Below are 27,030 nucleotides of genomic sequence, written 5' to 3' on the forward strand. Positions count from 1 at the left end.
TAACTACCTTTCTCCACTTGTTCTCGTGCTTGTTGGTTCGTCATTCCAGGGTACGGGCATACTCCTAAACTGAAGGTCTCCCACAAAAGGATTCCAAAGCTCCATACATCACTCTCAGATGTGTATCTCCCTAAGGAAAGGAAAGAAAACCAGTGGCTTAACTTACAGAATAATTTATGTTTTACATAATTATGGCCACATATTTTCCGCAGAGGTAAGTGTTATTTTGGCAAGCTTTAAGCATAATAAAGCTGTAGCTCCTAATGAACATTCTTCAGATATGTTCTGCTGTATTTCAAATTATAAACATAAATTATCTTAAAGTTAATACCTAGGAATAATATAAGCTAACCTAAAGTTCTGTAATTTGACAGAGACTTGTTACACAAAGCACATGGCTGAGAAGATCTTACCATGTTGGTCATTTTCCATGTAAGTTAAGAATTTCTTTCCATTTACTGCCTAAAAATATTTTTTTAATTTTCTTTTAATATAAACGGACAGAAAAATGTCAGGGTTTTTTTTCCTTGTTTATAATCACTTTCAACTCTGAAGATACCTTTAAAAAATTTACCTTTTCCAGTTCCCTAATATAGCATGGCAATGAGTCCTCCAAGAGGAGTTAAAATCAATGTAGTTCTTAATTGCAAAGAGGACCTGGGTTTCTTACTCTGAGAAACTACTCTCTGGAAATGAATCTACAGTTGTTTCAACTGTTGTTTAATTTGGATCTTGAAGAACTGATGCACCCAATCAGGTTAAAAAAAATAATCTGGCCTACTACTATCTTCAACTATGCTTCAGACAGATGGCAAAATGTCAAGATAATTTAAATCCAAACCTCTTTGTGGAATGAAAGCTTTATATTATGGGAGAAGGACAGCTCTTGGGGGAGATATTTCTATTGTCCCTGATGGATTCACATCAAGACGCATGCTATATCAGAAAGTGTAGGCTCCTAGCCCTTTGTAGCAGGGCCTATGAAAATGTTACCTTAAAAATCCATTTATCATATTTCTGTCATCATTTTTCATGACTGTATTTCTTTGTTACATTCTATGAGTGTCTTTATTCTTAAAAACATACACATGCTTGCAAATGTGTTTGTTCATCTCTGAGCATTAAACAAACCAAACTAACTCACTTCTCTTATTTCCCCCTCCTTCTGCCGCATTTCCAGAAAGGCCCTATAATCCCATCGCTTGTGTCAAATTTTCAGCTAAACATTTTAAATCCACTTACACTAGAAAAAAGGAAAATGCATGTAAATTATAGTGACAGTTGGTGATATGATAACTATTCTGATGTCAGAAAGTTCAGTTTACTCTTAAACTAAATATCACTTCCAGCTGACAACTCTATCTACATTAGCTTGTGTGCTTAGTAGACAGTAATTATGGACATTCACTTTGCTCTTTGTAGTAAGATTAGTTTTCTTGTCTATATATCAACTCTCTTCAGAGTTTGGCATCCAGTAATTTAACACTTTTCATTAAAGTAATTCAGTAGATACAAGTGATTAATTTTTTTTTTAAAGAAAGTACAACTTCTACACAGTTAATTGTCTTTCCCACTGTGATATTATCTGGGGAAAAAAAGGGCATGCTCTTTCATAAACAAATACAATAATGTATTAACATTACAAAGAACTGGAAAATTTGTACTGGAAAAACATATGCATTAAAAGTGCATTTTAATTTTGAGAGATCTGGAAGCAAAAATACCCTACACCTTGGCCTAAATATGTAATTTTATTAGGTGCATTTAAAGTAATTTTTCACTTGCTGGAAGTGATGGAAATCATATAGTCCCAAGTAAAAATAATGGTATGGAATGGCACTGAACAGTACCCACTGAACTAAAGGTTAAATCTTCCATATGCTCCAGTAGCATCAAGATTTCATTCATGACTTCATACACAACTCCCTAACAGTTCCATTTACCTTAATCCAGTTTCTAGACTTCCCAACCTGAATTTTGTCATTTAAAATCTTTTTGTGACTGCTATTAATGTCATATAAAGTGAATCCAGAAGTGTTTAAAAAAAGGCACTTTTATTTATTTTCTTAAGCACTGTATCATTCATGTAATGACCAAATGACCCTATTTCTCATTTTCCTCCAACCATTAAATTTTACCATTAAGAACTGACATGCTCAATGGTTGTCATCTAGTTTTGAAATATTGCACATTTAGTTCGGTTTCACTCTGGTATCCTTAACTACTTTCAGTGTTACCTACGCAATTTAATACAATACTTATGACCATATTATTAGAATGGCAAAACACAAACCGATTATTTTAACTTGCACTTTTCAAGAGAGTGGAAAAAATGATCCATAAAAACCAACAACAACGCAGAAAGCTTCAACCATATTTTGAAGCTGAATATTAGACTGCTGAATACTTTAACAAATGTTTGAGACAGGTTATTTTCCAAACACTGCAGAAAATCACTTAAAACTGGCTGGGTATTGATTCATTTTAGGAAACAGCAAATAAGTAAAGATGTTAATCAGCTATACATTCTTCTCCTGTAAGGTGTGGAAAATAGCAAAGACTCAGAAGTACAAAATGAAGGTGTTGTCATAAAAGCCAGTTTCCTGCTTAATGCAGTAGACTGGACTGGTATGGCTGTAGAGAAGGGGTTTCCATTATATATCAGATAAAAGACAAGTACTCTTGAAACAATGAAAATAAAAATTCAAAACTCCTTTTATAGTGGAATTAACACCCAAAATAGAAATAGTATTCCACAGTGAACATTAGCAACACTCTTAGGAAAACAGACAATAGAGGGTCAGTCACTCTAACTACATTTTTACCCCATAATAGCATAGCAATATATAAAAATGCATATAAACAAAAGCTGCAGTTTAAAAAAATAAAGCATTTTTTTCTCCAATGCAATGATTTATCTAATCGTTTATCTGATAGAGTGCTCTAGAATGTTAAAATCTTCTGCCTTTTTTTAAAAATGCCATAAATATGCAGAACTTCCCACTCACTGGAACGAGTTAGCAACATAACCACAGCATTATTTTACTGCTGAATAATTAGCAATTTTGATGTTTCTGCCTTGTTCTTTTTGAAGGGAAAATAGTATTTTTACCTAACTTAAATGAGGCTGAAATATTAAAACTAAAATATTTTAAACATCTGTTGCTCTGAACTGGGAAAAAGGAAAAATTTTATATATATATGTTCAAATACTGTCCATGATGTAGTCCCCTTGCACCTTATACTGTATATTTTTTATACCAAGAAGATAAAGATATATCCTTACCGTAGTTGAGAGCTTCTGGAGCAGTCCACTTGATAGGAATCTGCTTTAAGCCTGATGATGAATAAACTCCATCATCCTCTTGACGAGACATTCCAAAATCACTTATTTTCAAAATGTTGTTTTCATCTACCAAGCAGTTCCTTGCAGCCAGGTCTCTAAGTTAGAACAAGAAATAACCCCCCCAATATATTCACACATTTGAAACTTCTAAAAGTCATTTAAAATGTGAAGGAAAATCTTAAGTAGTGTACTGGGTCTGTCTGGGATGTAGTCAACTTTCTTCATAGCAGCCCATATGGTACTGTTTTGGATTTGACTAAAACAATATCGATAACACACCAATGTTTTAGTTATTGCTGAACAGTGCTCGCATAGTGTCAAGGCCTTCTCTCTTTCTCACTCTGCCCCCATCAATGAGTAAGCTAGGGGTGGGCAAGAGGTTGGGAAGGGACACAGCTGGGACAGCTAACCTGAATTGACCAAAGAGATATTCCATGGCATATAATGTCATGCTCTGCAATAAAACTGGAGGGTGGGGGGGAGTTTTTCCAAGGTAGCTGTTGCTCAGAGACTGGCTGGGCATTAGTCTGCTTGTGGGAGATGGTGAATGACTGCCTTTGTATCACTTTTTTTTCTTTTTTCCTTCACTTATTAAACTGTCTTTATCTCGACCCATGAGTTTTTCTCGTTTTTGCTCTTTTGATTCTTTCCCCCATCTCGTTGCAGGGGAAGTGAGAAAGCGGCTGGTGGGTGTTTAGTTGCTGGTCGGGGTCAACCCACCACAAGTAGGTTCCTATATCTTTTCTATCATAGCTGAATTTATCAGTAAGAGTGAGTATGTCACAGTGTGGACTAAGTTTCTAGAGACCAAATAGATACTCATTTCAATGATGAAATAAGCAGACGTAAGGCAAAGAGCTGCTGTTGCTATACTGCCCCTTGAGGTCACAGAAATAAACCTGCAGATTAACAAATTTTATTTGATGCAAAATGAGACAGAACTCAAAGAAGCAGCCCGAAACATGTTCTCATAATTTTGAAAGACACTGAGAAGCCAGAGAATTGGCTCTATCTTACCTCTATTATCATTACAGTTTCCATCAAAAATCAAAAGCTACTGAGCATTACAGGAAAAAGTATTTTGGTTCAGTGTTGGATGAGAAGCTCAGAAAAATCAACATCCTTCTTTTCCCTCCCTCCATCTGAAACATGCTTTTCAACAACAAGAAACTGTAAATATATAGGGCAACAACAAGAAACTGTAAATATATGGGGCTATTGATAGAAAATCACTGTGAAGAGTCAATATTACAGATAACTTTGCTGTTAAATATTTGCAGTAACTCATCACACTTTCTAGATGGCCTTTTAAAAAAACCCACAAATATGTTGTTTGTTTTCTCTTCCTTCTCCTTATCTCTCCCCAAAGCAAACATCCCAAAGAAGTACAGATATAATTGCATGGATTTAGGTGCCCCTCTCTCTCTGGGGTATTGTTTTTCTTTTCATACAGCATTACTACTTGCTGCAGTAATTCCATAAAATCAGTATTTAACTTAGAAAAGCAGCAAATATTCCTTATTTTCCATTGTGAAAGCTGTACAAATTGAGCACAAATTACACTGAGTTGCTACAGAACAAGTTAATTAGTAAAAGAATAACCATGACTTTCACTTTCTCATACCAAGATTATGGAAGTTCCTAGTGATTATTAAGAACAAAGGAAAAAGCCCCTTCCTCCAACTATCAAAGAGTAAAAATTAATATTTCATTTTCAAATTTCATTTTTAAACACTAATCTGAAGTTTCTATAAACACAAACAGCACAGTGACCACATGACGCTAATACAAGTTGAATATGCTGAAACTACAGCAGATAGCTCCCAACACTTTTGCTAAAAATCCAACAGCAAGTTAAAGAGGAAGTGGAGGCAATTTCTTCATGCCGAGAATTGTCTGTCAGCTAAGACTTAAACCTCATAAACTTTTGTTTAAGAACACCCCTGGAAAGAACCACACAGCAGGTAATACCTAGTATTTCAACTGAATTCCATCAGTTAAAACCACAACCACATTATTAAACCAGCAGGACAGACTGCCTCACTGAAGCAATTAGCCATTTTATACCTTCTCCCTGGGTCAGGTACTTAAAACACCCTCAGCTGATAAAAACAATCAATTAATTAGTGAACAGAATCAGTATACCTCCACTGCACATTTAATTCAACCAAAATAGTCTATTATCTGATCAAAAAAGAAGGGGTGGCAGGTCTACAAGTGAAACTTGGTTTTTTGTGGACTACAGACACTTCCTCTCTTCCAGCCACTTCAGTAACTTTCAATGCTGGCTGGCTAACTAAATCAAAACATACCTGTTTCTTAAGTTTCTTGCTACTCATGTGCTGCTACTTTTGCTATATGTGGAGATCATATCAATGTTATGTGTCATATAAATTAGTCTGTGTCTAATAATGGATAGGAAAAATAAATATTAGAGGGTCAGAAGCAGATCCTTCCAAGTGTTCTGTGTTAGCCTCCTCCTTTATACTTTTTTTATTTGTTTATTTTTTCATATTGTTGTAGTTATGACATAATGAATAATAATGGAAAATATTAACTGTAATACTAATCACTCCTCTCAGTTCCTAATGTCATCCTCATCACAGATGAATAGTGCTAGGAAACTAGAGAAGATCCAAGTTAGATGCAGTAATGATTTCTCAATAATCTCAACTCTTCTACTTGCTATCCATATTGTTGGATATTGTTCAGTTTTCCCCAACTATAAAATGAGTAGATTTCCCCACCTCAGAGCAGAAGTGACTTCAATTACTCCCTGTAAAGCATTTTGAGATTTTTCAGACAAGAGATTTTAAGATTTTGCAAAAACAACTCAAAAGTATCACAGAATGGTTGAGGTTGGAAGGGACCTCTGGAGGTCATCTGGTCCAACCCTCCTGCTGGGATACAGTGTCAAAGGCCTTACTCAAGTCCAGGTAAACAATAGCTGCTGCTCTCCCCTCTTCTACCAGGCCAGTCACTTCATCATAGAAGGTTATCAGATTGGTCAAGCATGACTTCCCCTTGGTGAAGCTATGATGACTACTCCTGATGACTTTCTTTCCTTCATGTGCCTGGAAATGGTTCCCAGGATTAGCTGCTCCATCACCTTCCCAGGGATGGAGATGAGGCTGACAGGCCTATAGTTCCCTGGGTCCTCTTTCTTGCCCTTCTTGAAAATAGGAGTGACATTTGCCTTCCTCCAGTCTTTGGGCACTTCTCCTGGTCACCATGATTGATCAAAGATTATCGAGAGTGGCCTCGCAATGACATCTTCCAGCTCCCTCAGCACTCGTGTAAAACAAAACAAAAAAGCCCCGAACAATTGTCTTCAGTAACTGAACACAACCACAAAAAACAGACTTATATCTAAAAACACATTCTTCCACAGAACCTTTATTTTCTCCACCTGTAAGACTAAAATGTATCCTATATTCCAGGAATAGTCTGCATCGCACTGCTCACTCTCACTGTAATCAGTGAGAGCTATCATATAAAATGATTTCTAGCATCTTGGTGAACACATCCCTGTGAACTAAGGTTACAAAGATAATATTAATCAAAAGGCAAACTTTGGAAGTAATATAGGTCAAAGAAAACAGGAGAAAATAAAAACTACCAATAAAGCTTAAGCATTTAAATTACTTTAGTGCACTATAATATGGTCTAACTAGAAATTGAAGTTGGTAAACAGTCTATTCATAAATGTCAGATTTCTAGAAAATAACAACTATATTGAAATATAAAATGCATTCACTAGATATTGGAAGGAGGTGTTAAGTGTTTTTAAAAATGCTCTAAGTAAGGATAAATACTGATATATATATATATATATGTACACACACACACACAATTGAGTATGTGTTCCTAATTCAAAATTGCAAATTTATGTAATTATTGTCATCATCCCCACCCTCTAAGAACTTACTTGATAACCATTATGTACCTGATTTTTTCTAAGTACTTTGCTAAATATGTGATAGATTGTGGCATGGGTCATGGTAGTAGATGATGGAAAGTTACAGCATCCCATGCAGAATTGCAGAATGGGATGCATTTGGTTCACTAGGACAAAGCAAATTGCTTCATCTACTGAGGACTGTACAGCTCAATAAGGAAACCACTGCATGCAGTGAACTTCACCCTCAGTCCCACACTACACGCCTTCATGCTATTTCCTTTTCTACTGCTAGTTTTTTCGAGCAAGTGAAAGTTGTCCTGAACTCTATAAACACAGTAATTAAAAACAATCTTAAGGAACTGTTGTACAGAAAACTATATTCATATTTTCTCTACAGTAGTTATTGCAAATGCCTTCATATACACATATCTGAAACAAAATTAAGATATAAAGTTTACCTATTATACAGTCATTTCTGATGAACAAGTGTAGTATGAGAATCAGAAGATTATATTCATTTTTATAGTCTGCAAAACGGTCAGCTACTAATGAAAAAATACACAATTACAATAAGGTATACTTTGAGGTAGATACAAAAATATTTGGCATACTAAATTAGTTATATAATTCAATTATTTTTGTAGAAGGGGTAGCAGTAGGACTTTAGGAAAAATACTTTCCCCAATATGTTTATGTTTCAGAGACAAACTTTCTATTTTACTTCTTGACCATGATAGAGATCACTCATATCTCAAAGGGCATAGACTGTCCCTTTAGAAGTACAAAAGTAAAGCACAAGCTCTATATAATGTTATCACCTCTTTTTTTTGTTCTAATCTCCTAATACTTGGTGTCTGATATGAAGACTCTAGTTCTACGAGTTGAATAACTGTGTTAATTATGAATCTCAATTTTCATTAAAAAAGAAACAGTTTAAGCTAGATGACTGTGAAAAAGAGACTGAAAATTACTTCAGAGTTAAGAAGAGAGAAATAAAACAAAACCCAGGCAGTATTTTTTTTTAAATAACGAGATTGGTAATTCTATGTGGAAGACAATGGAGCTGATCCAGCCTCCTGCTGTGATGAGTGACAGGGTCACTCCTGCTTCTTGGAGCTTTCTCACCTTCCTGTTCTGGGTGCATTTTTATTGGGAAGAAACCCAAGTTGCTACCACACATTATATGGCACCTGTCACCTACAGAGGTAATCGTAGAATCATAGAATAGTTTGGGTTGGAAGGGACCTTCAAAGGTCATCTAGTCCAACCCCCCTGCCGTGGGCAGGGACATCTTCAACTAGATCAGGTTGCTCAGAGCCCCGTCCAGCCTGACCTTGAATGTTTCCAGGGATGGGGCATCCAACACCTCTCTGGGCAACCTGTTCCAGTGTTTTACCACCCTCAGCGTAAAAAATTTCTTCCTTATATCTAGTCTGAATCTACCCCCCTTTAGTTTAAAGCCATTCCCCCTTGTCCTGTTGCAACAGGCCCTTATAATGGAGGAAAATTAAACAACTGTAAACTTACTGCTTGCAGCCCGGAGAAGGCTCCAGTGAGTATACAAATCTATTGACACATTGTAAAACTTTTACCTTCTTTGAGTTTTACTCAGGTAAGTTACCATGTATTCTCCATTTTCCTAGTAAAACAAGATTTCTGTACCAGCTATTTTAAAACAGGCAAAGATAGGCATGGTAGACAATGAGCAGTTCCTGAAGAGAAGCCAATATCATCATATCAGACTGAGAACCTGGAAATGGAGCAATAAAACAATATATGATCTATTCCTCCCACCATTTCCCTATTTCTGTGGTTACCTTCACAATGTTTGCATGTGGGACAGAAATGTTCCTATCAGCAGCATCTACAGGTTTTTCATCTGCATTGTTTTTCAACTTTTTAAGAACTTAATAGTTATTGTTTGTATTTTTCTGAACAATTATTTTGATGAAAACTGCATCATAGTCATTTTAGTCTATAATATAGTCATCTTTGCATTGATATCCCTGTTGATTTTTGTAAGACATTTTTCCCGTGCACATCTGATGGCATGTAATGTGCTGAGCAAAATGTGAGACTTAGGAATGCCTAATGCCACACACAGGAATAATACCACTGCTGGATCGCCTCTTGGATTTCAATATTTCCTATGCTAGATGATCCATAGATAAACTTTATTAAAATGAAATGCAGCCATTCTTATGCTCTTGAACTGCCTGAAACACTGCAGAACATAACAGGCACAAATACGTATAAATTTGATAACCATAACATTTTTAATATTCATTACAAATCTATTTGATATCCAACTGAATTATAAGGAAAATTAAGTGTCCAAAAAGTGATTATCCAAGATGGACTCTGACCAGAATATAATAATCACAGAAGTACCTGGGTTTTTTTAAATTTTACCTTTCTAGCCTTGTTTGCAATTTATAATCACATTACTGGTGAATAGATTTGCCTGCTCTCCTGGACCTCTGTTTCTCTGAAAAACATTAAGCTAGAGTATATGGAATATTTAGGGAAAAGAAGGGTGAACAGCAGCTGTGACGGCTGTAATGTAAAATGCATGGAATAGTCATTGCAATACAGACACAACTTCCATGGGACTAAAGTTCTGTAAGCACCATTTGGAAATGCAAGTCAAATGTAAGTCTGCTTAGCCTTAGTAGTTGGATTTAAAGATGAAAGCAAATCCCAGGATAGAAACTGGTCTCTAACTCACTACAAAGAAGAAAGCGTGAAAGAGATGAGGCTGGAACATTATGAAACTGCTAATGAAGTTGGAGTTGTGAGCTAAATCTTCCTATATAAAAATAAGAAAGGAAAAAAGTATTTTCCATACAGTTAAAAACAGTCAGTGCCTGCTTCTTAACTATTTACTGTAAATATGATCCACAATGTGAAATCCTGGCTCTACTAAAGTTAAATAACTTAATGGAATCAGGAATTCAACCACTGTTTGTAAACTCAATTTGTTCAAGTATTTGACTATACTTTTTCCAGCTTTGTTTAGTTTTTCTAAAGAACACATAATTTCTTGAGAAATTCTGCAGATCTGCTCTGCAAATGAATTGATATAACACAGGGGAGTCATGCATAGAAAAGTGGGGCCTTAGAATCTGCAAAACCAAAACAATTACCTGGTGACAGGACAAACTAAATTCCCTTTTTAAAGTAAAGAATAAAAATACCAATTTCCTTTGGTAGCACATAGTATTTTTGGGAAGCAACCATGGCAACTAGTATCATAAAAAGAGAAAGACATTCTCCAAATCTAAATGCTAATTTATATAACTTGGCTGAAGTTTACTTTAGACACACACACACTTCACAGTCTTGAGGGATATGGGCCAGGTGAAGAGTAGAGTCAGGACCCTGAATTTTAGGAGAGCAAACTTTCAGTTGTTTAAGGAATTAGTGGATGGGATCCCCTGGGGAAGCTGCCCTCAGGGACAAAGGAGCAGAAGAGAGCTGGCAGCTCTTTAAGGACATCTTTCTTAGAGCGCAAGAGCTCTCGATTCCCATGTGTAAGAAATCAGGCAAGGAAGGCATGGCTGAGTAAGGACCTCCTGGTCAAACTAAAGTGTAAGAAGGAAATGCACAGGCAGTGGAACCAGGGGCATGTATCCTGGGAAGAATATAGGGATGCTGCCTGGATGTGTAGACATGGGACCAGGAAAGCTAAGGCATAGCTGGAGCTGAATTTGGCGAGGGATGTGAAGAATAAGAAGAAGAGCTTTTACAGGTACATTGAAGAAAGGCTATATGAAGAAAGGCCTATGAAGAAAGGCTGAGAGATTCGGGGTTGTTCAGCCTGGAGAAGAGAAGGCTTCGAGGAGACCTTATTGCGGCCTTTCAATATATAAAGGGGGCTTATAAGAAAGACGGAGAGAGACTTTTTACCAGGGCCTGTAGTGACAGGACAAGGGGCAAGGGTTTTAAACTGAAAGACAACAGATTTAGATTGGACATAAGGAAGACATTTTTTACAATGAGGGTGGTGAGACGCTGGAACAAGTTGCCCAGAGAAGTTGTGGATGCCCCATCCCTGGAAGCGTTCAAGGTCAGGTTGGATGGGTCTTTGAGCAACCTGATCTAGTGAAAGATGTCTCTGCCCATGGCAGGGGGGGTAGACTAGATGATCTTTAAAGTTCCTTTCCAACCCAAACCATTCTATGATTCTATGATATACATATACGCTACAAGTGATAGAATTTCAGGTTCCATTTTCAAACTTTTAAAATTAGATTGCCCAATAATCAGACTATTTTTCCTTTCTTATTTTTAATCACAATGCAGCTTGCTACATTTATTGGATTATTTAAATCAAGTACTTTTTCTCCTTTGCAATTTTATCATTCAGCTTTCTCTGAATGTGAATTTTGCCTATATTTTTGCTTTTTTCTGGATTACCATTTTATTTACCACTTTTTAATATGTCCAAAGCTGCATGTAGTATTCTGTTCAATGTGACTCATCGCTACCTTACAGACTCTTTATTTCTAGTGCGTGGATACCTATTGTAATTCTTTATACTAACTATGAAAAAGGGGATATAAATGATACGCTATGCTAGATATGAAATGAATTTGTCATGAATATGCATATCAGAATATAAAAGAAGTATACGATTCATCAGTGAAATGAAAGTGGTGTATATAGCCCAGAATTTTAGGGGAAATAAGTGAACAATATTGTCAAGTTTTTGTTTGTTTGTTTGTCTTTTAATATTAAATCAGTAGCTGCAACTAGTAAATTAGCTGAAGTGGATCTGAATTGTGTCCAACTGGTATGTTTACATTATCAAATAATTCAGTGCAAGAGAAGCAGATAAACAGACTGAAGTAGCTGGTGCTGAGGCTCCTCAGATTTCCATTATACAAAGTTAGAGAGGTTTACTTAGGTTTAAATATAGTCTGGTCTCCTGTGCCAAACATGGTCCCAAACTGTGTGCAGCAAAGCTATCATACAAATTTTGGCTTCCTAAACTTCAGGCTTCTCTAGGGAGCACCATTTTGTCCAGCATATCAGTGCCACATCAGAGCCCCTGCCATCATTGCTCACAAAAGACTCCATATTATTTCTGTTCCTCCTCATGGCATTTTGAGTTACATCATTGTGCCTGATGACTGCCCTACCTTCCAGCTTGAGGTTTGGACAACATCTACTGCAAGGCATCAAAACACCAGTAGGAGTGAACTGTGTGAGTTTAAAGAATAGATTAAAACTATCATAGAATAAAACTATCAAAGAAAAATGCTGGCTCACTGTCAAATATAAAAGATTACCAGGCACTATAGCAGTTACTTATAGCAAGTCTCCAAAAGGAAGCTGAAGCACTTCAATATAGTAGCTACTTCCTGGTTAAAAAAAAAGCTGGAATTGTATGTTTAAGGACGAAAATATGTCTTTATATTTTACATTGGAAAATCTTCCATAACTTTTACATTTTCCTGAGGGCTCTCTCTGCTTGACTCTTTCTGAAGCTTACAATGCTCTTTTGTGGTAGGAAAGACAGTTATTTACTTACAAACATATAAACACCTAATTTCAATTACAATTCAAGTCCAGCTGTTTTATAGAAGAAAAACAATATACACCGAGAAGTTAAACAAAACTTGTAAATTAAAACAAATTATTAAATAACCAAGATAAGTATATCTGTAACCAGAGTAATATTATTTCACACTTTAATTCACCTAAAATAAGACAATAGCAGGCATGGGAGGTCCTGTCATCTCAGTTTTGTCATTTGTTTTCATGAGACTCAGAATTTCTGTTCAGGCACATGATAATTCCTGATCATTTCAAGCTAGAAAGAACCCTTATCTGTTACTAGTTTTTCATGTAAGCAGTTATTTCAGCTCCCATAAGGATTATTGGAAGTACAAAAGGGAGCAGAGGTACTCCCAGTAAAAGAAAATGAGGAGGGAGTGAGGGTTCATGATTCCATCCATGCCCTTACAAGCAGGATAAACAAACTAGTCCAGATAATCATGTGCAGGAGAAGACAGTCTGCACAAGCAATAATGGGAAGGAAGGGCAGCTTCCTGGCAGTGAATGAGGAGTCAGGAAGGTCTATGATACCAAATAGGCAGGACAGTCAATTCAATTATTAGTAAATGGGAATGGAGATGTTTGTAACCAACTATGAAGAAGTGATATTCATAGCAGGTAAGTTTAAAAACTACTCTTTTGAACATTTATAAGCTTACTCATCATACTAATCTCCAAAATCCTGCCCAGAAATTACTCCAAAAGCAGGAAGCCTTTCTAATCAAGTAATGTTACTTATTCTGCCATCTTAATTCCTATGTAGTTTTTCAAAACTGGGACTTGGCCCTTGTTTCACTGATTTATTTTTATTTCCCAGAACCCATGAGATTTGATGAAGTATCTGATATCCAGCTTTGCCAGGTTTCTGATCTTTTTCTGGCAGACTTGAGTGACTCAGCTTGAATCTGTGAACAACAAAATTCAACAATTCTTACAGCTCCATGTACCTTGATGATCTCTCTCAATCTTCCAAATCAGTTAACATGCCAATAAGACTTTCTTTACTGACTGCAGCCTTGCATAAGGGATTTTGAAATATCCTTTGACAAAGAGTAAGTCCCTCTTTCAGTCAGTACTCACAGTGGTATAAAAATGTTTCATAAAAGTATGTCCTCACACTATAATTCTGCCAAAAAAGATAGAAAGAGGCTGAAAACTACTGAGCAATGACAAAAAGTGAAAGAAAATAACATGCACTTAGCTTACTGTATGTTTTATTTTATTAATTCTAAGTAACTGTGGTTCCTTTAAGATGTATGATCCAACTGGATTCAATTTCTGATGGATGCATTTGCTCAAATTTGTTCAAAGTCCTTTTTTACCAATATCTATTGGAACTGAATCTAACTTTCAATAGAGCTGAAGATAAATAACCTCACCTAAGCTTCTCTCAGCTTTATGAGAAAAATATCTTGATGCTCTAAGAAAGATCAACAATAGGTTGGAAAACAGTAATTACTTAGTTATTACTATATGCCATCTATGGTCATGCAGAAGTAATATACCCTCTAAAACATAATGCTTTTCAGTTGATTAAACTTAAAAATCAAGTTTTTCATAGAGGCAAACTAAAACCCATTTTATGTTCTTCCTCCATCTTGCTATTTTTCACTGTGTACACAGCCACACAGCTACACTGAATATAATATTTCATTGATAAAACTACAGCAATGTAAGGCTCTGAAGTGCTTCTGAAAAACCTCTCAAGACACAGGGAACAACTACACTAGAGTAAGGTATATAATCATTGGTATTATGGGGGGGGGCACACCAAACAAGCAAACAAAAACACAACAGTGGACAAATATTTATCAAATTCACAAAACAGCTATAACCTCGTATGCATATATGTGTGTGTACAAGCAAGTAGAAAAGGGAAATATGTTTATTTTCCTCATAAAAGCAATATAGGAATTTATTATTCATCATCACTGACATACAGCCTAAGAATTTTCAATTAAAATTAGTTTCCTGTCTGAGACACCTGCGATACACTCCTCTTTGGACTGTCAAGAATCAGTATCAGGAAGCCAATAAAATATTGAATCAATACGTTATATCTCAGTGCAGCATATATTTCCCTTTCTGGAAACAATAACTAGAATTTTCCATTATAAGGTAAAACCAGGAAAAGTTCTACATTGGAAAGAAAAGTAACACTGTACATTAAAGAGTGTTTTGGCTTTGCTTAGCAAATATTGATGCATATACTTACTTTTTGGTCAATGATCTATGCTCAGAGAAGAATTCCATATCTCATTTCTAAGGTGACCTTCTTGGCTGCCCTTCTTCCCCCCTTCCTTATCCATCTAATTTTGTTTTTTTCTTATCCTATGATCTAATTGGTTGTTCATCATCTGCACTAATGCCTCCTTTACCCACTGTAAAAATGAAATCCTGCAATCCATCTTTCTTTTTGCTACAAACTATTAAAAAAAAAGCTTAAAAAATCTGTGATCTGTGAATCTACCACCACTACCAATCAGCCAGAATCATGCATTCTTACATCTCCTGGCTATGAAATGTTGGTATTTGATGGTATATACAAGAGTGCCTCTCAACTTTCTGAACAGATTTAATATGAAACTTTGAACTCCAAAATACAGTAAATAGGTAAAAATAAGTAATACTACTGTAACTTCATGGCAACTGAAGTGTAGCAAAAGCAATTATTACCATCTATGGATCTACTTCTTTTCCAGTTGAATTCAATGACAATTTTTTCTGTTGATTTCAGCATGGCAAGTTATATTTAATGCACTTATTTTCCTGGTTTCGGCAGGGATAGAGTTAATTTCCTTCCTAGTAGCTGGTACAATGCTGTGTTTTGGATTTAGGACGAGAACAAAGTTGATAATGCACCCATGTCTTAGTTGTTGCTAGGTAATGCTTACACTAGCCAAGGACTTTTTAGGTTTCCATGCTCTACCAACTGAGAAGGCTGGAGGTGCACAAGAAGCCGGGAGGGGGGCACAGCCAAACTGGCCAAAGAAACATTCCATACCATGTGACATCATGCTCAGTACATAAACTGGGGAAAGCTGGCCGGGGGGGGCCGCTGCTCAGGGACTGGCTGGGCATCGGTTGAGCCAGTGGTGGTGAGCAATTGCATTGTGCATCACTTGCTTTGTATATTCTTTTATTATTATTATTTTATTTCAATTATTAAACTGTTCTTATCTCAACCCATGAGTTTTCTCACTTTTACTCTTCTGATTCTCTCCCCCATCCCACCGGGGGTGGGGAGTGAGCGAGCGGCTGTGTGGTGCTCAGTTGCTGGCTGAGGTTAAACCACAACAGGGTAATATAATAACTTCCATCCAGTATAATTTTTGTGAGTGTCATTTCCACTTCCCACATTGCAAACAATGTATTATGTTTCCTTTCATTAACAGACACAGCAGAGAGTTCAAGAAACACTAATGCCCAAAGAAGTCATTGGCAGATAACAGTTGGGATTGACTGACAAGCAGTCTGAATGTGAACCTTGCTCTGCTGTTATCCTGCAACACAGGATTTCATTCACCAGGGCTGCTGTTTTAGTTTCTTTCACAAGCACCAAATCCACAGAGTTAAATTAAGGTTTCAGGTCTTATATAAGTTATATATAAATAAAGTATTCATAGTTCCTTAAAAATACAATACTGAGAGTCAAACTGTTGATTAGAATCAAGAAGTTACCTTCTAATGGTAAATCTAACCTCTAATTGCTAACTGAAGAATGAGATGTACCAACACAAAAAGCAAAAGTGGAATCTGTTATACAAGTCTAGCTACTGTGAAAAATAATATACTTTTTAGCTTCCCTAGCATTAATGGTTATTGGTGAATTCTATACCACAGATATTCCTATTCCAATAGTTTATAACTAAGTCTACAGAATTATTCTGCAATAACATGCCTAAACAATTTATCTCTTCATGACATTTCTAATCATTATCCTAGGAAAAGTGACATACTGAAATCTCAGAGGTCAGAAATAATTGGAATGTTTTACCCATTTTATGGGGAACATATACAGGATGACATTCAAACACAATCAACAATAGGGAAACATTATTGTAAAATGAAAATATCAACCTTGTTAAAACCTTTAATTTAATAGACACTTTAAAACATTAATATAAGGGACTATCTTTGGCTGATCAAACTATATTACCCCAATGCCATTCAGCTAATACACAGACTGTGTATTCACTAGATATAGGTTGAAAAATAAATGAAATTTCGATTAAATAAGATGAAACATTATAATTGTGTTTATAATTACAAAAAGAAAAACTTTATTTCTTATTATTTATTTTATATCTAGAAACTTCAGTTTGCCATTCTAAACCGAGAGACAGCAGAATCTAATGTCCTATACTAAACTGGCCTCTGGGAACTAGTCATTACTAATGTTAGCCTCAGAATGACCATAGTTAAACCACAACTTTGCTTTGCAGTTTTATTAATAGATGTCTTGATAATTTAATATTTAATGAGAAGAGTAGCAAATGGCAAAGATTGTTATTGCTGAAATTCCCAATAGCAAATAAAATCCATCCTATTTGTCACAAACTCAGGTTGAAGAAAGGTTTGTTCATAAACAGCAGGTGAAGAAAGAAATGTAGCATTCTAAAAAAGACAACAGAACTTCAAGTTCTACCATTAACGTGACAAACATGATTTTAATATAATAATATATAATCTATTGTTTATTTACATAACACCAAAAAGCCACAACTAAAATATATATTTCCTACACACTGCGATCATTGACATCTCTGGTAACAGGACTGCAGCACTGAGCATAATTCAGACATAAATATATTCAGATATTCCTTACATCATACTCTGATCATCCAAACCCATGTATCTGCTACTCAAATCAGAAGCCTTCCAAACTATTTCTGCAGCTGTGGCAAAACTAAATCTGAGATGTTGAACATAACTAATTTGCTTTTAAGCAAATGGGATGAATTTCAAACAAAGCACACAATGGGAAGCAGTACCAACCCAAGCAACGGATACACATAGTCTTAATTGGAAAACTGTATTCTTCTCTTTCCCTTTTTAAATCTTTTCTTATTCAGCCATGCCAAAATTTGGAGGTTATTAATAACTTAGGGAAACTTGCAATACATTTGAAGGAAGTTCACTTTGTATTCAGAAGTAGCTCTTCATCACAGGTCATATCCGCTTACATTATAGTATATTTAGAATTCAATCTCTCTAATTTATTTTACTGAGTTTAGAGTATACAACATTTGCAATATTGAATTTAATGGGTTTGGATACTTACATTTCCTATTTTTTTCTTCTTAATATTTTCAGATTAGAATTACACAAGCACATTAAAGAAAAAAACAATTGTGTTGCTAAAATAACATTTCAGACAATCAGAACTACTGATTCAGAACTGATTCAACTTTAACTGTAAATGGATTACTCTAGGATCAAACCACATTTACGAATGAGATGATTGTAAGTTGCAGAAAAAAACTCTTGAAAATATTTATCTCCAGCTGTCCATTCTTAGTTTGATCTCTGTAATTAACTCACTTTGTTTTTTAAATTAAGATAAAACAGTAAAAGAATTAGTCAACTTCATACCTCTAATATATGTGAGCTCCATAAGAAATCCCAAATCTAATTGTCAACAACCTATTTATGAATTTCATTTTTAAAAAGCATTAGAAGATAGTGTTTAATTGTTAACAAAAGATTTAGAAAATAAAGATATTACAGTTAAGATAAGAAGCACTACAACTATACCCTCCTCCTACCTGCTTCTTTTTGCAACATAAGGCAGAGCAAACCCAGACTCCAAATTTTTAGTGTGCCTCCAATGTAAGGCTGTTTCTGTGCCATGCTCTGTAATTCTCAGTACTACTTCGGATTTGTTTACCAGGGTGCTAATTAAAGGCTCATGTAATGGTGTTTTTTTGTGATGTAAACATCTACACAGAAACTGAGAATGCAAGCTAAACTAGCTTTTTCATTGTATTATATGCCCCATATCAGCTATCAGATGGTAATGTTTTTCAGATTTCAAACTTTGTCCAAACTGCAGGACTGTAGCCAATATTGCAATATAATACTTCTTCAGTGGACCGCCACATTTCAAATTCGGGAATATTATTTGTACAGACAAGTTGCAAAGTTGAACACTTAAAAGTTAGGAAATCATGAATTAGCACTATTAGTGCAAAAATACCACTGTACCTTCACACTCTGTACAGAATTGGTTTTTAAACTTAGCAATATCCATATCAATGGTGAGCCTCATTGAACTCTAATGTGCAATTCATGCAGTAATAGAAGGAACAAAGTATTCTCCTTCATCTAAATTTCTCTCAATCAAAGACTCCCAAGATTAGGGAGGACTGAAGAAGAGTGGAATTAGAGTTGTGACTGCACATACAACCCAACAGAGCAGTCAGAAGTAAAGAAATAATTTCTCTCCTTTGAGTCCTTGTCTGTAAGTACAGTCAGACTGCAAGTGTTTCCCAGTTGTACTCTACAACACAGTACCTAAAGGAAAGTTCACAGATTCCCTATCTGATAAAGACTAAAGGATGATCTTTCCAAAGACAAAACGACCTGGACAGGCTGGATCGATGGGCCCAGGCCAACTGTATGAGGTTCAACAAGGACAAGTGCCGGGTCCTGCACTTCGGCCACAACAACCCCATGCAGCGCTACAGGCTTGGGGAAGAGTGGCTGGAAAGCTGCCCAGCAGAGAAGGACCTGGGGGTGTTGGTCGACAGCCGGCTGAACATGAGCCGGCAGTGTGCCCAGGCGGCCAAGAAGGCCAATGGCATCCTGGCCTGTATCAGAAATAGTGTGGCCAGCAGGAGTAGGGAAGTGATCGTGCCCCTGTACTCGGCACTGGTGAGGCCGCACCTCGACTACTGTGTTCAGTTTTGGGCCCCTCACTACAAGAAGGATGTTGAGGTGCTGGAGCATGTCCAGAGAAGGGCAACGAGGCTGGTGAGGGGTCTGGAGAACAAGTCTTATGAGGAGCGGCTGAGGGAACTGGGACTGTTTAGCCTGGAGAAAAGGAGGCTGAGGGGAGACCTCATCGCTCTCTACAACTACCTGAAAGGAGGTTGTAGCGAGGTGGGTGTCGGTCTTTTCTCCGAAGTAACAAGTGATAGGACGAGAGGAAATGGCCTCAAGTTGCGGCAGGGGAGGTTTAGATTGGATGTAAGGAAAAATTTCTTTACTGAAAGAGTGGTGAAACATTGGAACAGGCTGCCCAGGGAAGTGGTGGAGTCCCCATCCCTGGAGGTATTTAAAAGACGTGTAGATGAGGCGCTTAGGGACATGGTTTAGTGGGCATGGTGGTGTTGGGTTGACGGTTGGACTCGATGATCTTAGAGGTCTTTTCCAACCTCAATGATTCTATGATTCTATGATTCTATGACTCCTACAAGCCTTAGGAAAAATATAATTCTCAGTGGAAGTGTGACTGGAGCTTCAAGTGGCAATCCCACAGATATCAAGTAGCCAGGTGATGAGTATTCATAGTATGATGAGTATTCAACTGTTAGGAATAAGCTGAAATTAGACACTCTGAAGGTCCCAAAAAGAAAACCAAATGGGACAAACTAGATTGAGGAGTTCCTTGATCCTTGGTCCTGCCTTATTAGTGAAGGGATCTGGGGGGGGAAGTGTGCATCAGTGTTTCTGACCATGGCGTCAAGAATGCATTTGATATTGATCAAAGAGCTAGTCTCTGTTACAGTAGAATTTCAGACACTTCTGTTCATCTTTGAGGAAAAAAGATTTGTGTCTGGGAAGGCACAGTTCTGAAAGATTTAGATTAAAACTTTTTCTTGAACTTGCACTTCCCTGCCTTTTGATGAAAAAAATATGGATAATGCCATCTGTGAGTATCTGAATATGCTGTCTCAAGATGAACAGAAGGAAGACATGACAAGCTCACACAGCAGCTCTGAGCTGTCAGAACTCTGAGCTCTGTGACACTGATTGATAACTTACACGTCTTACTAGGTGACTCAGCTCTCTGAGCCACAAGAGCAGTATCAGAGATTGCCATTCTGGACATGAAAATGAAAGGACATTCCTATGCAAATACAATACAGAATTAGCCACCAGTGCAGGGATATGGGGCAGAAACCTACATAAGCATTGTGTAGCAGACTTTCAGTCATTAGACCAAGAAAAAAGTCTGAAGCCCTCATCCAAAAGTTTGCCACGGGAAGTCATGTAGATACATGCGGCCAGATGCTCCAAAAGGGACAGATTCTTTTTTTTTTTTTAACTTAAGACCAAAACTATTTTGTATGCATAATGAGTTTTGTTAGTGTAATGGTTTACCTGGCAAAGTTTTAGTAGCGGGGTGTGTGTGAGGGGGTGTGTGTGTGTGTGGGTGGGTGCGCGCTGCAGGGGTGGCTTCTGTGAGAAGAGACCAGAGACTGGCCCCATGTCAGACACAGCCAGTTCCAGCCAGCTCCAAAATGGACCTGCCTCTGGCCAAAGCTGAGCCAATCAGCAACACTAGTGGCACCTCTGTGATAACATATTTTTAAAAGGGTAAAAAACCCCTGCATAGCAGCTGTGAGAGAGAGGAGTGAGGAAAAAAATGAGAGAAACAACTCTGCAGACACCAAGGTCAGTGAAGAAGGAGGGGAAGGAGGAGCTCCATCACCGGAGCAGAGATTCCCCTGCAGCCCATGGTGAAGACCATGGTGACGCAGGTTGTTCCTCTGCAGCCCATGGAGGACCATGTCAGAGCAGATATCCACCCTGCAGCCCATGGAGGAGCCCATGCAGGAGCAGGTTTTCTGGCAGGAAATGCGGCCCATGGGGCACCCATGCAGGAGCAGTCTTATCCTGAGGGAGTGTACCCTCTGGAAAGGACCCATGCTGGAGCAGTTCGTGAAGAACTGCAGCCCGTGGGAAGGACCCACGTTGGAGAAGTTTGTGAAGGACTATATCCCGTGGGAGGGACCCCACACTGGAGTAGGGGAAAAGAGGAAGCAGGGGCAGAGACGAAGTGTCATGAACTGATCACAACCCCCATTCCCCATCCCCCTGCAATGCTCAGGGTGGGAGGAGGTAGAAGAGTCAGGAGTGAAGTTGAGCCTAGGAAGAAGGGAGGGGTGGGGCAGAAGGTGTTTTAGTTTTGCTTTTGTTTCTTGCTATCCTACTCTATTTTTAACTGGCAATAAATTAAATTAATCTTCTCCAGCTCAATTCTGTTTTGCCTGTGCCAATAATTGGTAAATGATCTCCCTGTCCTTATCTTGACTCACGAGCTTTTTCATCTTATTTTCCTCCCCCTGTCCTGCTGAGGAGGGGGAGTGAGAGAGCGGCTTGGTGGGCACCTGGCAGCCAGCCAAGGTTAACCCACCATAGTTAGTCATGAAGACTATCCTGAGAAAGGAATACTGGGATCCAACTTATTAACTTCAGATGCAGCAGTAGGCATCGGGTGAAGTTTCTGAATATTCACTTTCAGATTTAGAGAACCCAGATAAATTACAATATCTTTATAAAGGCCCTCATTGACATTAAGAGACTAAAAGGCAACCCTGGTAAAGGTAGTATTGAGCTGTGAAATAAAGACACTTTTGTTGTGAAGACCAGATCAATTTGTAGAAGATGTGTTTTGCAGGTTGCAAAGCATGAACCACTGCAACTGAATAATCTCTAACAGAGATACCAACTTTTAATAAAGGCATTCAAATTTCTTAAATTAAAAATAGGTCTTCAGCCTCTCTCTACCTAGAAAGTACTTGTTGAAAATCGTTTTCCTCTAAAGCATGGAGAGACCAACTTTATGGTCCTACAAGCAATGATGGAATTTTCTGCTGAAACAGGCTCCTGTGAGAGGAGCCCCTGAAAAAGGATGGAAGGTTGTGTGAGCAGTACAGACTGACTTATACAGAAAGTAGGCAAACTGCAAGAAAATAGTTTCAGCCAATGATTATCTTCCTACATTTAAGCTAGTTAGACTATATATAAACAATTATAAAAGTAAAATTTAATGCTAAAATGTGAAAATATTTAGAATATGTTTTCCTGAATTTTATATTCATTAGATGCATATCAGACATAAACTGTTTTAGAGATTCACGTCATTACATAGTACATGAACTTTAAAATAAGATATTAACTTAGCACGCATGCTTTTGTTTAGACACAAATTACAATGCAGCATTGTGCTGCCAAATGTTTAAATGCCTCAGATAGTGCATGTTTAATTGTTTGGCTCTTCATGTTATTTGTAAAGGAAATAGGTTGAGCAAGAAAAATTTTCCACCAGAAGATTAAAATGATTAATGAATGACTAGGAATTATACAACTCAGTAGTTTAAATGTTGAGGAAGTAAGCAAACTGGAACTGTATTAACAGAAGAACAACTTTTTCAATGTTATTTACATAAATGAAAGACACAGTAAATATAAGGAGAGCTCATAAAGGGAAGAGAAACCAAATGAAATATTAGTTTGTTGAGCTGATCCCTGAGCAGTACAGCAAAAGTTTATCAATAGCCTCATTTCAAATCACCTGTTTAAAATCAATAATTTCCAGTAAGATATTCTAAGTACATCTATTTTTAAAACCTGAAACCTGGTCTATGATACTCCAGTCTATTGCTATATGGCAAACAGAATGAAATGGAACAGTGTTCACCTGCCTGTCTCTCTTCCTAGATGACAATAGTCGAAGAGCACCATGTTAATTATAGGGTTGGAATTACCACACTTCAAAATGCACACAATAGTGTGAAAACTACTAAAAATAATTTTCTGGAGCATTGCAAAGCACTGACATATTCACATTGTCTAACTCTGCTTAAAATAAATGTTAAGGTCCATAATGTAGTTTTAATAGCCACTGATGAATTAAGGTTCTTGTTCAGAAAGACTACCTCAATAGCATCACTCCCTTGGAGCACAGAAACAGGTTGAAGACTCCAAATGCCTTGGTACAGCATTAGCAGAGCATCAGCACACACTGCAGCCTTTAGACGGGTGCAGTGTTCCTTTGTTGCATTAGAAGCAGAGTGCCAAGTGGTGTGGAGAGGGGAGCAGCACCATTGTTTTGGCAACAGTCAACACTTCCTTGTTTTGCTTAGCAACAACTAGGAGTCCCAAGAGCTGCTCTCCAAATCTATTTTTTTTTTAAAAGAGTTAGCAGAGAGATCCTCAGCCACCCACAATAGGGCTAGGAGAAGGAGGGCTTCTGCAGCCTTCCTGTATACTTGCTGCAAGTCTGTGTCATTTCTCCATGTAAATGTAATGTATTTGTAATAGTTCTTCCATTAATAGTTGTTATGATTAATAGACAAAACTGAAGATAATCAACAACCTGTGTAAAAACTGCAATGTTATAACTGCATGGTATATTTATAATCTAATAAAGTGAAAAAAAGTTATTAGGTAGTTATTAGGTAAGAGGCGATATAGAAGTTTTCATAAAGGATATGCATAGTAAGAAATGAAAGCTCAGTACATGGTATTGTAATGTGGCAATCAAATTCAAAATTTGACTAAAAATTATTTTATAGATATGAGAGTGAATAAATTTGGGGGGCTTTTTTTTTTAAACAACAACATACCTATATTAAGTGGCCAACAGAAAGTAACAGTTCTTTCATCAAAGTTCACATTTGCAGTTTTGACTTTAAACAGAATGGAATTTTTTTTCATGTTCATATTGTAAAAAACATTATGCTTTGAAACGCTGTTTTATATAAAACAGAGACATCATCTTATGAATAATTAAAATTTAAGCCTTATTTATTACATTTATGTGCTATTTCAACCATACCACTGACAATAATTCTCTGAAAGAATTATTGGCTGAAGCATGATCAACTATTATTGTTAACCACCAACAGTATAGAATGTTTTGATTCAGTAATAAATGATTAAATGTTTTCTAGCTATGAAAAATGGTACAGAAAAGGAACTTTGCATGATCATTTAATTTTTTACATGCATTGCTGAATGAATCATAAAAAGCTAATTAATAATGACAATAACTGTACACAGAAGTATACAGACAGAAAAGACTAATAAATTTTCTGAGGATCTGCAACTTAAGTTTTTATAATACTTCTCCAAAGCAAAAAACCCCATAAATTTAATCATAAATTTAATATTTCTTCCACTACTGCTTTCTTTTATAAAATCCTTAATATTCCCTCAGGAAATTTTATGAATTATGGGAGTGGATATTATCTTTTAAGAAATTACAGCTTGCACAATAAACCTTAATGAGTTTATGTAGTTAATAGAAAGGCAAACTCATTCCATGGAAATGTAGTATTTCTTCATAGTCATCACCAGCACAGAAAATTACAGAAACTACAATAAAGATCTTGGGTATTGCAATACCAACTTTTAAGCACTTTCTGCCCCAGGAGGAAATGTAGTATTCAAAGTAACACATTGTGCTTGAGGACAATAAGGTACTTCAGAACAGAACTAAAACAGCCATTCTACTGAGAACTGAATTGCTTGGAGCCAGCCAAAATGAGGCACTAGGCACAGATGTATTTAGCTCCTATCCTCTACAAGATTTAAGTACAGAAATCAAGCAGGGAAGTTCCTCCATCTCCTTAGGAAGGAGACCTGCTCAACCTTGGAGTTCAAACCATCACCTCCCAAGAGAGTTAGATCCCTACCAATATACTAAACTGAACAGGATCTACACTAAACTGAATAGGAACACGTTCTTCGTGTAGTAACTGAACCACTAACCCAGGGAGAAATAAAAGATTCAGAGTAAGTAAAAAAGAAGCAGTAGCGATATGAATAACAACATGGAAGAACTGGACCAAAGAGCTTGATCGTCTCACCACAGAATACAAAAAAAGAAGCAGTAGTACTTTGAATAAATATATGGAAGAACTGGACCACAGAACTCGATCACCTCACTATTGAATAAGTCTTCTTTAATTCAAGATATGAGAGACTTCCAGAACATTAACTCTAGTGACTGAAAGGAAAGCTTGAGTAAGGAACATACCTTGATTGCTGTTTGTACCCATCTTCTCAAATGCATGGTGTGTATAAGGAAAATAAGTGATTTGAATCTGATACCAACTTTATGCTTGTGCTGGTTTTGGCTGGGATAGAGTTAATTTTCTTCATAGTAGATAGTATGGGGCTATGTTTTGGATTTGTGCTGAAAACAGTGTTGATAATACAGGGACGTTTTAGTTATTGCTGAGCAGTGCTTACACAGAGTCAAGGCCTTTTCTGCTCCTCACACTGCCCCACCAGCAAGTAGGCTGGGGGTACACAAGAAGTTGGGAGGGGACACAGCTGGGACAGCTGACCCCAACTGACCAAAGGGATATTCCATACCATATGACGTCGTGCTCAGCATATAAAGCTGGGGGAAGGAGAAGGAAGGGGGGGGATGTTCAGAGTTAGGGCGTTGTCCTGGTTTCGGCAGGGATAGAGTTAATTTCCTTCCTAGTAGCTGGTACAGTGCTGTGTTTTGGATTTAGGATGAGAACAAAGTTGATAACACACCGATGTTTTAGTTGTTGCTAGGTAATGCTTACACTAGCCAAGGACTTTTTAGTTTTCCATGCTCTACTGACTGAGAAGGCTGCAGGTGCACAAGAAGCTGGGAGGGGGCACAGCCAGGACAGCTGACCCCAACTGGCCAAAGGGATATTCCATACCATATGACGTCATGCTCAGTATATAAACTGAGGGAAAGCTGGCTGGGGGGGCTGCTGCTCAGGGACTGGCTGGGCATCAGTCGGCAGGTGGTGAGCAATTGCATTGTGCATAATTTGCTTTGTATATTATTATTATCATTATTATATTATTATTGTTATCATTATTTTATTTCAATTATTAAACTGTTTTTATCTCAACCCACGAGTTTTTCTCACTTCTACTCTTCCAATTCTCTCCCCCATCCCACCAGGTGGGGGGAGTGAGCAAGCAGCTGTGTGGTGCTCAGTTGCTGACTGAGGTTAAACCACGACAGGCGTTTGTCTTCCCAAGTAGCTGTTACGCATGATGGAGCCCTGCTTTCCTGGAGATGCCTGAACACCTGCCTGCCGATGGGAAGTAGTGAATGAATTCCTTGTTTTACTTTGCTTGCATATGCAGCTTTTGCTTTCCCTATTAAACTGTCTTTATCTCAACCCACGAGTTTTCTCACTTTTACTCTTCCGATTCTCTCCCCCATCCCACTGTGGGGGGAGTGAGCTAGCGGCTGTGTGGTGCTTAG

At 37.3% G+C, this 27,030-nt stretch overlaps 1 protein-coding gene across 1 annotated transcript in view; it reads right to left on the minus strand.

Moving 5' to 3' along the window:
- Positions 1-27,030, minus strand: part of LOC143172288 (tyrosine-protein kinase Fer-like) — a 233,438-nt gene that overhangs the window by 4,016 nt on the left and 202,392 nt on the right. The window contains exons 17-18 of the mRNA XM_076361544.1: positions 3,287-3,441; positions 8-130 (exon numbers count right to left, since the gene is read on the minus strand). Of these exons, the coding sequence (XP_076217659.1) occupies positions 8-130; positions 3,287-3,441 (278 nt within the window). The remainder of the gene's footprint in view (positions 1-7; positions 131-3,286; positions 3,442-27,030) is intronic.

Source organism: Aptenodytes patagonicus, chromosome W, assembly GCF_965638725.1.
Source record: "Aptenodytes patagonicus chromosome W, bAptPat1.pri.cur, whole genome shotgun sequence".
Lineage (NCBI taxonomy): Eukaryota > Metazoa > Chordata > Aves > Sphenisciformes > Spheniscidae > Aptenodytes > Aptenodytes patagonicus.